The sequence below is a fragment of the Spermophilus citellus genome (genome assembly GCF_964194105.1).
Source record: "Spermophilus citellus genome assembly, chromosome: 17".
NCBI lineage: Eukaryota > Metazoa > Chordata > Mammalia > Rodentia > Sciuridae > Spermophilus > Spermophilus citellus.
The window spans coordinates 57990231-58005426 of record NC_138199.1 but is presented as its reverse complement, the minus strand read 5'-3'; the positions used below and the strand labels follow the sequence as shown (position 1 = coordinate 58005426).

The 15196-nt window shown below is 49.3% G+C and overlaps 1 protein-coding gene across 3 annotated transcripts in view; it reads left to right on the top strand.

The window, feature by feature from the left end:
• Positions 1–15196, top strand: part of PLEKHM1 (pleckstrin homology and RUN domain containing M1) — a 43812-nt gene that overhangs the window by 26284 nt on the left and 2332 nt on the right. For 2 of the 3 annotated variants that reach the window (XM_081271020.1, XM_081271021.1), the window contains exons 7-9: positions 2007–2927; positions 5509–5654; positions 10658–10851. In XM_081271020.1, the coding sequence (XP_081127146.1) occupies positions 2007–2927; positions 5509–5654; positions 10658–10851 (1261 nt within the window). Of the gene's footprint in view, positions 1–2006; positions 2928–5508; positions 5655–8586; positions 10634–10657; positions 10852–15196 lie in introns of those variants that run through there. The other variant, XM_081271022.1, reaches the window with a different exon arrangement.

The following is a 15196-nucleotide window of genomic DNA, read 5'->3' as shown; positions in this document are numbered from 1 at the left end:
TCTTTCTTTCTTTTTTTTTCTTTTTCTTTCTTTCTTTCTCTTTTTCTTTTTTCTTTTTTTTTTTAGTGGTAGATGGACACAATATTTTTTTATTTATTTTTATGTGGTACTGAGCATCAAACCCAGTTCCTCACACATACTAGGCAAGCGCTCTACCACTGAGCCACAACCCTTACCCCCAGTGGTATGCTTCTTACTTAGGATATCCACGGGGTCAGGAAACCCTATGCAGTACAAATCTCCAGGCTGGGGGAAAGAGAATTTTGTGGCCTTTGGACCCCTCCTTATAATGTAGCAGACTCCAGAGGAGCAAGGAGCATTGAGCAGTGTGGGTCACAGGCCTTCATTCCTTTGTTCATTGAACAGGTATTCGTTGGTGTCTCTAATGTGCCAGGCAGTATTCTAGATGTGTAGGACACAGGGGGAAGCATATGGGACTTGGATTCTGGCAGAGGGCTCCAGGAAATAAAAAAACTGTCAAGTAATCATAGAGTGTGGTTAGGTGGTGATTAGAGCCCTAGAAAATAAGGAGTCAGGGAGTGCCAGGCTAGAGGGTAGCCAGAGCACCCTCACAAATAGAGTGACATGTGAGGTCATGGGAAGGGAGAAGGGAAGGAGGCATGAGGTCATCCGTGTGTTTCAGACCGTGAGAAAAATGAAAATCCTGTGCCAAGAACATGCTTAACATGTTCAGGGGACAGTGGTGACCAGAGCAACTGGCGCAGAGTGGGGAGGGGTGGTGAGAGATGAGGTCAGTGGCATGGAGGCCTATGGACCATGAAAGGTAGGTAGGCATTTGTTCTGGGGACAGAATGGCAGAGGGACATGTTCTAGCTTATCTTTTAAACTAATCACTCCAGCTCCTATACTGAAGGACAGCAGGGGATGCCAAACCAGTCAGGGGACTGTCGTCATAATCCAAGAAAGAGATGACGGTGGCCTGAGCTGTGAGGTAGTAGAGGTGGGGGAGAAGCAGGGGACTATTAGATATGTATTGAAGCTCAGAGGATTTGCTGAAGGTTTGGATATAAGGTGAAAAAGAAAAATCTGGGATAACTCCATGGTTTTTAGCCTAGGAAACTAGAAGGATGAAGTTCTCCATTTTATGAGATAAGGAACATTAGGGAAGAAGCAGTTTTGCAGCAAGAAAATTAGGAAATCGTTTTTGGCATGTCAGCTTAGACATATGTGGAGCAGGTAGATGTATTAAAGTTCATGGGTGAAGTCCAGGCTAGAGGAAAAAAGGGGGCAGGGTCTGTTGGCATAAAGCCCTGAGAGCAGGTAAGCTCAGCTAGGGAGTGGGTGTCCACAGAGCAGACAGGGACCCAGGGCTGAGCCCCAGAGTGCTCCAGCCCTGAGAGGTTGGGGAGCTGAGGAGATAAAGGGTCAGGTAAGGCCTCCAGGGAGGCCTTAGGTTTGGCCACAAGGAGGGTGTTGGCGGCCTTCCCAGGAGAAGTTTCAGTAAAGTGAGAAGTCAGAAGTCTAACTGGAGCAGGTTCAAGAAGGAATGGGAGCAGCAACAGAGCCAGAGATGCCTGTACTTCTTAAGCAGGTTTTCTGTAAAAAGGACTAAGAAACAAAGTGGTAATTAGAGATGTGAGTTGAGGCGAGAGATTTTAAAGATGGGAGAAATTACAGCATTCTGTGTGCCAGAGGGCCTGATCAAGTAGAGAAGGGAGGAAAGAGCGACACAGGAGAAAGGGAATTGCTGGAAAGATGTCCTTGGCCTTGTGTGGGTGTGGGGAGGGGTTGGCCTCACTTAGAAGCACAACCTAATGACAGGAGGCAAGGTCCAATGAAGGCCCAGATGCCAGAGTGTATATGAGCACATTCATCTTCTCAGCAAAGTGCAGGAAATGAGGTCAGTGCTGAGGAGGATTGGCCAAGGTGCTCAAAAATATTCCCATCCAGCTTTCAGAATCTCATCTGACAGTGGCCCATGACCGGCTGTGTTCTGGGGATTTCCACTGTGGCCCATACTCTAAAGTGCCTCTTTCTGCTTCTAGGGCTGTCCAACCCATTCCGGGGCCTCATGAAGCTGGGCACAGTGGCTCGGCGAGGGGCCATGGGCATCTGGAAAGAGTTCTTCTGCGAGCTCTCCCCTCTGGAGCTCCGCCTCTACCTGAGTGATGAGGAGCGCACCTGTGTGGAAAGCTGCTCTCTGCTGCGCTGTGAGGCAGTGGGGCCGGCCCACAGTGATGGGCGCTTTGAGCTAGTCTTCTCTGGCAAGAAGCTGGCCCTGCGTGCCTCCTCTCAGGATGAGGCTGAGGACTGGCTTGACCGGGTGCGGGAGGCCCTGCAGAAGGTCCGGCCTCAGCAGGAGGACGAGTGGGTGAACATCCAGTATCCAGACCAACCTGAGGACCCCGCTGAGGCTCCCCTAGGTGGACACCTCTCTTACTCAGCCTTGCTTCCGGAGCCCACAGTCCCCCAGGGCACACAGTTTGACTGGACATCTGCCCAGGTTCCGGAGCCAGATGCTATCAAAGAATCCCTTCTGTACCTGTATGCGGACAGGACCTGGATACCCTATATTTTTTCCTTGTCTTTGGAGTCTCTTAAATGCTTCCGAGTGAAAAACAATGAGAAGATGCTAAGTGACAGCCATGGAGTGGAGACCATCCGAGACATCCTGCCAGACACAAGCCTAGGGGGCCCGGCCTTTTTCAAAATCATCACAGCCAAGGCTGTGCTGAAGCTGCAGGCAGGGACCGCCGAGGAGGCTGCCCTGTGGAGGGACCTGGTCCGCAAGGTCTTGGCATCATACCTGGAGACAGCCGAGGAGGCTGTGACACTTGGCGGGAGTCTGGATGAAAACTGTCAGGAGGTGCTGAAGTTCGCCACCCGGGAGAATGGCTTCCTGTTGCAGTACCTGGTGGCCATCCCCACGGAGAAAGGCCTAGACTCCCAGGGCTGCTTCTGCGCAGGTGCTGACTCCCACCACCCACTGCCTGCCAGCCTTGCTCTACTTCCTGATTTGGGGCCCTCCCTGTGCCTTCATCCTTCCCCTGAGCTGACGTATCAGTGGGCTTCCAGGAAGCCTGTGCACCTCCCCAGCACCCAGTGGGGCCAGCTGCCTGCTCTTGGGCAGCCCCCTGTCTCTCCCCTCTCCTGCTGCTGGGTGGGACCTGTGGGTGACAACCATGCTTCCTGTTGCTGTCTCCTTTCTGCATTATCTTCTTGCTACACTGTCATATTCTTTTACAAAAGGGGCCTGGGATTCTCCCAAAGCAAGTATTTGTGCATGTTTTTGCAAGTCATGCTATTCCATGCTGTCCAGTATAACTTCCTGTGTTAATGAAAAGTTCTAGATCTGTGCTGTCTGCTGTGGTAGCTGTGAGCCACGTGTGGTCACTGGGTGCTTAACACGTGGCTAGTGTGCATAAGGAACTGTTTTCCATTTAAATTCACTTAAGGGCTGGGGTGGTGACTCAGTGGTAAAGCACTTGCCTAGCATGTGTGAGACCCTGGGCTCGATCCTCAGCACCACATAAAAATAAATAAAATAAAGGTATTGTATTCTTCTACAACTAAAAAAAAAAATTTTTTTTTTTTTTAATTTGCTAAATTCACTTAAAAGGGACACCTATGGTGCATGGCACTGTCTCAGGCAGCACAGCTCTATGTGTTATTCTGCAATTTGTTTTTTTCTCCTTAGTAATACATTATGGGTATTATTTCATGTCACTGCATCTGCCTTGTTATTATCACCATTGAATCTAATACCTTTGTGTGGGGCACTGAGCCAGATGCTTTATTTGGATTATCTCATTTAGTAGAGACTGGGGCTGTTACTCTGTTTATAGGTGAGGAAGCTGAGGCCCAGAGCTGGTAAGTGCTTTGGCTCAGGCTCATACAGCTAGTAAATGTTAGAGACAGAACTGGACCTTGATGGTTGCTCTCTCAGAGCCTGTGCTAGTGGAGAGGACCCCAGAGGCCCTTGAATTGTCCAAGCCTATGTGATGTACCACTCACTCCCCTGTGCAGGGGGACATGCCAGCTGCACTGCTGCAGAAGGCCACAATAAGTTGAGTTCCAATTTCAGGGCTGACCTGGGGGGAGGGAGGAGCCTGCGGGACCAGAGGGGAAAGCCTCCTTAAATGTCTGGAAGGAAGTGGCCTGCAGTGGCCCCCTGGAAGATGGGAGAAACAGGCTGAGCAGAGCTTCCTACAGAAAACACCTGCAAGCAGCACTGCTGCCCCAGAACTCACCCTTCTCTCTTCAGCCTAAGGGGCAGGACTTTAGCACTTGTGAGGGGACACTTCCCACCTGTGAAGTAAGTGCTGTCACAGAGAACAGGTCTCCCCATGGCTGTCACCTGACAGCCAGGACTGTGAAACCCCAACTTCCTGCTTCCTCTCCACCCTGTAGCACAGCCCCGTGGCTGGGCAGACATTGGTGCACACTGGGTTGTATTTCAGTTTGCGGTCACTTTCAGAATATGGTCTCATTATTACTTTGTAATATCCCCACAAAAATAGCAAGTAGCAGCTGAGTTTTATAGACACTGAAATGAAACCTTGAGAAAATTAGGTGAAGGTCAGGGTGAGCCAGCTGTTAAGCAAGAGATCCTGCACTTTGGTCCCAAGGCCAAAGTGGCTCAGTGGTAGGGGGACCCTTTCCCCTGCCCCTGTGGGAGGCAGAACATGTGTTCAGGATTTGAGCCAGCCTTAGATTTTTGCCTCAGCCACATCCCACTCCCAGTGCCCCCTGAGACCTTCAACCAAGCGGCTGAAACTGGCCCTATCCCACTCCCCTGAGATAACAGGCTGCTCAGGGTTCAAGTTGGTCTCAGGAAATGTCCAGGCCACCCTGGCTTCTGCTGGCTTCCCCATCCACTACTGTGGCCCCTTCCTCAGCTCCTTCACTGCTGGCCCTGACTTGGTTGCTTCCATTACTGGGCCCCGGTAGGAGGTGGATGGAGAGGAGGTGGCATCGGGGAGCAAGCAGAACCACTGGATGAAGGACGCTGAGTATCATGGAAGCTTGGAACCAACCCAGCCCAAATTTGATTTCCACTGTGTAAACTAGTTGTTGTGTAATCAGACAGATTTCTTCACCTCTGAGCATCAATTTCTTTAGCTGTAAAATGGGGATAGTAATTTTTTTTTAAAGAGCGAGAGAGAATTTTAATATTTATTATTTTTTAGTTTTTGGCAGACACAACATCTTTGTACGTGGTCCTGAGGATTGAACCCAGGCCACACGCATGCCAGGCGAGCGCGCTACCGCTTGAGCCACATCCCCAGCCCTGTGATAGTAATTCTAATACTGTATTGTTACATTAATAGTGTTGATCATTAGTGGTGGAAATATAAGTGAGTCATTTTTACCCTTGTGCTCTTCTTTTTAAAAATATAACATGTATACATTAGTTATGTTAGTTATATTTATATTTATATATATTATATATATATATTTATATAACTAGCAGGCTCCTCCCACCATAGTAGCTCTTGATACCTGGAGCTGACTCTGCCCATCTCTGCTCACTGCCTATCTCCCTAGGCTGCTCCCGGCAGATTGGCTTCTCCTTTGTACGACCCAAACTGTGTGCCTTCTCTGGCCTCTATTACTGTGACATCTGCCACCAAGATGATACTTCAGTGATTCCGGCCAGAATTATCCACAACTGGGACCTCACCAAGCGCCCGGTAAGTCTCAGGCCCAGCGAGTCATGGTCCTACATGGCTGCTGAATGACAGAGGAATATCCTCCCCTTTTTGCTGCTGCTGTTTGTATGTTTGAAGTGGTTTGGCTCTAGGGAGCAAGATCACTGGTTCAAGACCAAGAGAAAAGCTTGGTGCCTATCTGCAGCTCCCAAACAGAGCTCTGAAAACACCTACCTGAGTCCCCAGTAGACCTCTGAAGATGATCCTCTGCAGCTTCCAAGAAACAGACAGAACTGTGTAAGGCACCAGCAACTAGGTAGATAGGCAGGCAGATAGGAAGGAGGGACAGGATAAGATAGATCAGATACGTCAATGGATGTGTGGCTGGATAGTTGAGTGGGTAGGTGGATAGATGGATAGATGGATGGAGTTAGGTAGATGGCTGGGTGGGTGGATTGCTGGATAAGTAAATGTACAGTCCAGCCAGCTGGCCACACCCCAAAGAGCAATTCAACCTTACTTTTGCCAACCCTGAGGGCCCCAAGTAACTGCAAGCCCTGTGTGGGCTACTTATTTCATGTTTTCCAAAGTGTGCTTTTAGCCAGGTGTGGTGGTCCATACCTATAATCCCAGAGACTTGAGAGGCTGAGGCAGGAAGATTGCAAGTTCAAAGCCAGCCACAGCAAGTGAGGCCCTAAGCAACTTGGCAAAACCCTGTCTCTAAATTTTAAAAATAATAATAATTATTATATATATATGGCTGGGGGGAAAAAAGTGCACTTTTTCTGGGCCTCTACCCGTTATAAAGATAATATATGGTTATTTTTTTTAAAAGCTTTCCCTATGCAGAAAACTAGGACTTTTTTTTTTAAGATGTCGATGGATCTTTATTTTGTTCATTTATTTATATGTGGTGCTGAGAATCGAACCCAGTGCCTTGCACATGCTAGGCAAGCACTCTACCACTGATCCACAACCCCAGTCCAATACAGGATTATTGTTCAACATTAAAACTTACAGAAAAGCCCAAAGACAAATCAGTCAAAATTATGTGTCATCACCCAGAGGTAATCACTACTAATATTCTGGGGGGCAGCCTTTTCTGTGCATTAATTTACATATGCATCTATTTTTTATAAATCGAACCCAATGCCTCACATGTGCTGGGATCATATTGGACTCATCCTGCTTTGTTCACTTAATTTTTTTTCTTTTTTTTAAATTTGTTTTAATTAATTACACATGACAGTACAATGATCTTGACGTATTATACATTTGAATCAGATGGGGTATAATTTCTCATTTTTCTGAGTGTACAGGTTGCAGAATCACATTGGTCATGCAGTCATATATATACATACAGCAATAATAATGTCTATTTTATTCTGCTGTCCTTCCTTTCCCCACTTCCCCTCCCCTCCTCTCTCCCATCTTGTTCACTTAATATTATATCGTTGTTGTTTTTTTTTTGAGAGAGAGAGAGAATTTTAATATTTCTTTTTAGTTTTCGGCAGACACACATCTTTGTTTTTTGTATGTGGTGCTGAGGATTGAACCCGGGCCGCACTCATGCCAAGCGAGCGCGCTACCACTTGAGCCACATCCCTAGCCCCTAATATTATATCTTGGGTACTCTTGTATGTCCACCAGATGCTTCTGAACAAGATATTTTTTTTCTTTGAATAAGATATATTCTAAAATCTTTCAGATTGTCCTCTTCTCTAGGTGGGCTTAGCCACCTTCCTTCCTTCCTCCTTCTTTCCTTTCTGTCTGTCTCATTCTCCTTCCTTCCCTCCTTCCTTCCTTCCTTCCTTCCTTCCTTCCTTCCTTCCTTCCTTTCCTGGGGATTGAACCCAAGAGCATTTAACAACTGAGCACATCCTCAGTCCTTTTGGGTTTTTAAAATTCTTAATTCTTTAAAATATTTTTTTAGTTGTAGATGGTCGCAATACCTTTATTTGATTTGATTTGATTTTTATGTGGTGCTGGGAATCAAACCCAGTGCCTCACATGTGATAGGCAAATGTTCTACCACTGAACTACAACCCCAGCCCTAATTTTTTATTTTGAGACAATTTCTCACTAAGTTGCTTAGGGTCTTGCTAAGTTGCTGAGGCTGGCTTCAGACTTGCAATCCTTCTGCCTTAGCCTCCTAAGCCATTAAGATTATAGCCACTTTTTTTTTTTAAAGAGAGAGTGAGAGAGGAGAGAGAGAGAGAGAATTTTTAATATTTATTTATTTTTTTTAGTTCTCGGCGGACACAACATCTTTGTTGGTATGTGGTGCTGAGGATCGAGCCCGGGCCGCACGCATGCCAGATGAATGCGCTACCGCTTGAGCCACATCCCCAGCCCCTTATAGCCACTTTTCTAGTTGTGTTGTCATGAGCAAGTTAGCTTCAGATCCCTAATCTCTTAAGGTTTTTGGTTTGTTTTTCTTTTCATAAAGGGGTTTAATAATAGTGTTTGTCTCAGGCCGAGCATATTGGTACACACTTGTAATCCCCGTAGCTGGGAAGGCTGAGGCAGGAGAATCAAGAAATCAGAGCCAGCCTCAGCAACTTAGTGAGGCCCTAAGCAACTCAGCAAGACCCTGTCTCTAAATAAAATATAAAAAAGCCATCTCAGTAGTTATGTGCCCTGAGTTCAATCCCTAGGATCCCCCCAAAATGAAAAAAAAAATAGTGTATGTCGTGGGTCTATTGTGAAGACTGTGGTAGTACTGCCTGTCACTTAGAACAGTGCCTTCTAACAGTGCCCTTTCCCTCCCCTGAGGCCAGTCCTATATCTTATCCCTAATTCACTTGTTCAGTTCCTAATTCAAGACCACCCATCTGTCTACCTATTCACCCATTCATCTGTTCAACCACAAATCCATTAATAAATCTTTCCTGTCCTGTCTTGTCCTATTCCATCCTATTCTATCCTATCTCAAATGCTACCCTCTCCTTTCAAATCTGCCTTCTTTCCAAAGCAGACACAAGACAGACACAGAAACACAAAGAAGCAGTTGTTTTCTTCTCTCGAGGCCCAGGACCTACACACTCTACAGTCTTGCCTCATGGATGTGTCCTCAGAATTCAGGGAAGGTGACTCCAAGTAAATTGCACTCCTCTGGGGAGGAAAAACCCCAAAGTTGGCTTTGCTTTGGCCATTCTGTTGTTCACCCATCACCACCCCTGCCCTCAGTAGTATTTAACTAACTATGCACAGAAAACTAACCCTCAGAGTCACCAGGAATGCACCTTTGACCGTGAGCACATTCCCTCTTCCCCAGACCCTGATACTTCGGTCGGGCCACCTCCTTACTCAGTGCTGGAATCCTGTGCTCTTCCTTCCTTCTCCCTAGGAAACTGCAAAACTTTTCTAGGCTTATCTGAGATGAGGAAATATCCAGCTCTCTATCAAAGATCAATGACCTGAGAGAGACAAGAAAGTTCAAAACAGAAAGTGGCTGGCCAGGGCTTTGGGGCCTTATTGTTTGCTGTTACAGCTCTGGCTGACCCACTTGTTCTGAAGCCCAGCTGGTACTTGGCAGGATGTCAGCCCCAGAGTGTGGTTTTGCTTTTGTCTTTCTCTTCCACGCCCACAGGATAGGGACAGCCCCTGGGGAGCACAAAGTCCCTGCCAGTCTCTAGCACTGGGCAGTGTTTGGCACTCATTCCTGTGTGTATTTCATCTGAGCCTCACTCAAGGCCAGACAGAGGCTGTTACAGGAGAGCTGAGCCATGGCTGGAGGACAGCAGTTTGACCCAAGTCACCAGGGGGAGAAGAGTGTTGCTGGTGGAGCTGGGAGACAGGAGGCCAGAGGTCTCCCCAGCTCCCAGATATAGGGACAATTCTGAGAGCCCCATTACATTCTCTGACCCTCAAAGGTACAGACAGGCTCTTAAACAGTTGCTGACAGAAGTTCACATTTACTGAAGATGAACTCTGTGCCAGGCCCTTTGCCAAATACTTGCATGGAATATCTTGTAATATAAACTCAAAATAATCTGCCAGGCATGGTAGCACACACCTGTAATACCAACCACTTGGGAGGTTGGGGCAGGGGGATCCCAAGTTCAAGGCCAGCTTGGCAACTTAGCAAGATCCTGTCTCAAAATAAAAGAAAGGGGGTGGGGAAGCTGGGATGTAGCTCAGTGGTAGAGCACTTGCCTAGCAAGGACCTGGGTTCAATTTCCAGCACTGCTAAATAGTCTCCTGGCATAGATCCTTTGATTTTCCTCCAGTTAGCCCCAGCTCCTTAGCATGCCACAAGGAGTTCTTTTAGTCAGAGTGGCTGCCTGGTGTTCAGAAACAACACTGCAGCTCAGACCTGGGCTCCACTTTCCACAGGCAGGTCAGATACTTCAGCTTCTCAGAGCCTCAGTTTCCTCATCTATAGAATAGAAATGATGCCACCTCTCCCCATGGCTTGTTCTGTGGATGAAAAGAGGATGTGATCAAGGTCCCTCCCTATGTCTGGCAAACTGTATTAGGGCCAGGATCTTAGGTAGAACCTTCAACCCTCTTTCAATCTGTTGAGAGAAGCTGAGATTGATCACTCAGCTCCACAGAGTCACAGGGGAGTCCTGGTGGTTGTTGGCAAGAGCCCAGTGCATTTGGGGAATCTTGTTAAGCTGTGTCTGCTCTGTGGTTTCCTGTAGCTAGAGCCGCAACACCAGTCACCTGGTTCCTGAGTCAGGGCCCAGAGGGGAGCACCTGTTTCCTATAGGCAGGAAAAGGAAGTTGGGCTTACAGGAAAGAGTGGGAAAGATCTGTGAGGCCCGGAGGAGGGGGCCTTATCCAGAGTGACCTCCCATATCTTGTCATGGTTGGGAGGGGGCAACATGGGTGTCATTAGAGGAAAAGCTGGTTTGGGAGTCGGACTGTACCATTTCTGAGCTGTGTGCTCTTGGCTAAGTAGCATCATCGCTCTGAACCTCAGTTTCCTAGTCTATAAGATGAAGCTAGTGCTACATCCCTTGGAGAGGGCTACAGGGCAGGTGAGAGCTGGGCAGTGTAGGCGTCGCTAACAGCCAGCCTTTCCGTGGTGCCCCCAGGTCTGTCGGCAGGCCCTGAAGTTTCTGGCGCAGATCCGGGCCCAGCCCCTAGTCAACCTGCAGCTGGTGAATGCCTCTCTGTATGAGCATGTGGAGCAGATGCGCCTCATTGGCAGGAACCGGGAACAACTGAAGCTTCTGGGGGATTACCTGGGCCTATGTCGAAGTGGTGCCCTGAAGGAGCTGAGCAAGAGGTGAGTACCTTCTACATGCACAGGCCACACACGCTCAAGGCGGCTCCTTGAGCAATGCCAGGGCTGGGCAGAGAACTTCCCATTGGGCTTGCAAAATCACCACATCCTTCAGGGGTGTTTTGTTTTTTGACTTGGTTTTTTTTTTTTTTTAATTTTTAAATTTTTTTTTTAGTTTTAGATGAACAACATACCTTTATTTTACTTGTTTAATTTTGTATGGTGCTGAGGATCGAATCCAGTGCCTCACACATGCTAGGCAAGTGCTTTACCACTGAGCCACAACTCCAGCCCCTCAGGGGTAGATTTTGTTCATTTATTTATTTATTTATTTATTCAACAAATTGACTGCTTGGGAGGCTGAGTAATAAGGATTATAAATTCAAGGCCAGCCTGTGCAATTTAATAAGACCCTGTCTCGTAAAATAAAAAGGACCGGGGATGTAGCTCAGTGGTGGTGCATCCCTGGGTTTAATCCCCAGTACCACCAAAAATGTGTGGGTGTGAGGGTGGGGAGTGTGTGTGTGGGGGGGGGGGTGATTTATTTGTTGAGAACATAGCCAAGCACCTGGCAAGGTGTACAGGGTGCAATGCTGAGTAAAGTATACCAGAGTCCTCCCCTCTGAAAGCCTCTGGTCTAGGAGGGAAGGCAATGAGCTAACCAGCAACTCCAATCAGGGGGCGGTGGGGAGAGGAGAAGGATACCCAGAAGCTCAAGTAAGACCTCTAACCAGATCAGGGGAGGTCCCAGTGGGGAAGACTTCCTAGAGGAAGTGACGCGTAAGGTGAGACCTGAAAACTGATTAGGAGGTAGAAGAGGAAAGAGGAGGGGAAGAGTGTTCCAGAGAGAGGAATAGCAGGTACAGGCCCCAAAGGAAGGCACTATACACAGAAAGCACAGGGAGAGCATTGTCTGGAATGGAAAGGGAGGTAGGAAGCGTGAGTAGAGGCAGGCGAGACACAGCTAGCCAGGTGATGATGGCTGTGCTCTGGGTCTCCTTCCTGCCGGCCCATCCTCTGTGCCTCAACTGTTAGATGCTGCTGTCCATGGCAGCATCCTTCCTGAAACCCTCCAGGAGTGTGTGATCAGTGCACACCCTCAGGAGCCCTTCCAAGAAGCTCCCGGGTACCCAGGGCTGGAGGCCTTTGTTTCCCAGGGATGGAAGGTGACTGCAAGCTTCAGGATGGACTCAGATAGTCTCCCTGCCGTCACAAACCTCTCCTAGCCCAGCATGGGCTTTGTGTTCACCTTTTCTGGGCCTTTGAAACCAGAGTAATTTATAAGCACCTCCACCTTCTCCAGAGCCTCACCTCCTCAGAGGCTGCCAGGGAGCACTGTCTGAAGGGTGTCTTCTCGGCCCTGAGTGCAGTTGTTTTTCCCAGAGTCATGCCTGCTTTGCTCCTCCGGGCAAGGGTATGCCCATACAGGTCCCCTGGGGCTGTCCAGTGCTGCAGGGAGCTCTCTGGTGGGTACTCGGAGAACTGGTCCCTCACAGGCCCGCAAAGCCCCCAGGGCTTTCTCTTCTGCAGGGCCTGGAAGAACAGAAAGCCCCTAAAGGCTCTGCCACCCCACACCAGCTGGGTACCTGGGCCCGCCCTTTTCAGTGAGGCTGACTCTCTCCTCTCTTTTCTGAGGTTCTGTGACCCAGGACTCCAGACTCTCCAGAGGTCTGCCTTCCTGCCCCTAACCAGGTGATAAAAACCTGGGGTCATGTCTAGCATGTGTGAGGCCCCGAGTTCAATCCCCAGCACACACCCACACACACACACAAAAACAAACAGGTGACAAGTGGTACCTCTGTCACCCTTCCTGACACCTGCAGGGTGGGCTAGCACTGACCTCACCCCACACTCTGCCTGCTGAACCTTCTCTGAGCCAGCCTATGATTGGTGCCATGGGCAGCCTGCCTCTGACTCTCTGGCCCTGCTGTCCCATCCCTGTGTACCTGGCCTGCTAGAGGACGAGGCCACACTTGTGGAAGTCCCCTTTTAGAGGAATTAATAAGACAGGGGAAAGAGCATAGGAATAGCTCCTGCCCAGCTCCAGACCCACATGACTCAGGGAAGTCACGTCTCTGAACTCCAGCTTTCTTGCCTGTAAAATGGGTCAGTAATCCCTATATTCATGTGGCCTTCCACGTCATGGTGAGGGGCTCAGTGTCTGAGCTACAGATAAGCAGGCAGATGGCCTGGGTCAGCTTGGTATGTGCCTGAAGGGGCACCTGACTCAACTGGGCAGGGGCCAGGGGGTTCCAAGAGATGGCATCAGGGTTAAGGGTTTGCAGCATTCTTTCATTTTAAGAAAATACTTATTTTCCTTACAAAGTTAGTCAATTTGAAAGGGGTGTTTATAATAAAAGGGAATGAAACAGAACGTGCGTGTCAGCTCTTCTCAGATTCCACCACCACCTGCACCCAGGCCTCACTGTCAGCACACTGGAGCAGAGCTGCTCAGTACCAGGGGCAGCTTGTGTTTGTTGAACTGGGGTTTAGAAGAACTGCTAGAGAAGAAAGGGCCAGGGAAAGGCCTGGCTTTCCTGGCTGAGGGGCCTTAAGTGGGCAGCGGATGGAGCACAGTTCACAAGGGCCCAAACAGGCTCAAGACAGCTGGATGCAGGGCCAGGGACCAGAACTCGGAGGCCCTGTGGCCCCCACTGAAGTCCTTTGCACTTCATCTGCCACCAGCATGGAGCCACTGAAGGGTCTGAGCCCAGACTGTCATGGTTCAGTCTGTGGTTAAGAGACCGTTCTAGCAACAGAGGGTGCAAGAGCTAAGGAGAGAGTCCTGGCAAGGTGGCTGGTGTCGTTATTGACTCCAGGGGCTAGGGAGACCTGACCGAGCTAGCCAGAGGGGAGGCTGGGAGGACGAGAAAGGAGAGGACACTATCAGGTTCTGGATGTAGGAGGTAAATTCAAGAGGAGCTGCCCCTTGCCAATGGCAACAGACTTGTGGGTCCCCTGAGATAAAGGGGTCCTCTTGCAGGTCTGGGACATGTTTCTAAAAGCATTCTTTTGGGCCTTTGGGAAGGAACCATCACAGAAATGCCTCACAGGGATGTTCTCACCAGACCTGGTGGCTCCTACCAACATCTGAGTAGGGGTAGATAGAGGAGGAAGAGGGGCTCAGAAAGAGGTAGCACCGGGCTGCCCACTCGAGACCTGCAGATCATTTGGCCTTGCCAGGGTCAGTAATCCCTATGTTCATGTGGCCTTCTGTCCCATCACCCTGTAAGTTATAGGAGTTAAAAAGCAACCTTCTTCAACTTCCACTGTCTCCCAGAGACCCCTGAAATTCTCTCCGGTCTCTTCTCCAGACAATCAGCCTCACACCAGAGGACTAAGAGGGGTCTTTCTTTTTTATGGGTGAGAAGCTGAGGCCCAGAGTAGCCCAGGGTTTTCTCCTGTGCCCAGGTGTTTCTCTTCTGGAGGACAGCATGAGTGGTACTGCTTTCCTTCTGGCCTTGACACAGCATCAGTTATAGAGCCCCACTGAGAGTGTGACAGGCCCAGGGCACAGTGACTCTCAGATCAGACTATAGGCCTGACTGGCTGCCAGGACTGTAGACAGAGGTAGAAGACAGGGACCTCTCCATCCAACTCAGCCCCACCCTTCCTGCCAGCTTGGAGCCAGCCTGTGTGCCTGTCTCCCACCATGTTTTCCTGGTGATAAATGGCAGCTTCCTGTTCCCAGAAAGCTGGAAGTTTACTAAGGAAACCAGCATGGTAAACTGAGAGGCAAGTTGGCAGTGTCCTCACCCCACATGGCACAGTGTGGCCTGCCTGGCTGTTTGTGGGACCATCCCACACTGGGCTCCCCCTGAACCACACTAAAGCCATTGGATGGGGTATGGCCAAGCCCCCATTCCTGATGCCAGACACCATCTGCTCCAGGTGTCCAGGGCATCCTGTGCAGGTTCTCAAGCTTCCTCTGACTTTGAGTATCCACCCCCCACCCCAGGACCTGCACAGGCACATGAGCAAGGCTGGATAGGGTTCTGTGCCAGGGATTTTCTGCAGGCACTTCCTCTCCATCCCTCAGGATGTGACCTAGAGTCTCGGCTGTTGGTGTAGTGGGAACCAAAACAGGGCTGGCGGCAGCCCTTGTCCTCCACTCCATTCCCCTCTGAAACGGGATCTGCTGTGCTTAGAACACATCTCAGTTCCTTTCATGTAGCACTGAAACCAGATACTGGAATGTCTTTTCTTCAGCTAGACCAGGGGCTGCCAGAGGGCAGCAGCTGTATCTCCTGCATTTCTGTCCTCAGCAGGGTCCCTGGTATGTAATGGTGGTAGAGTTTCAGTGGAGTGGAGAAGGATGCTGGCTTTAGAACCAGACACCTGCATGCAA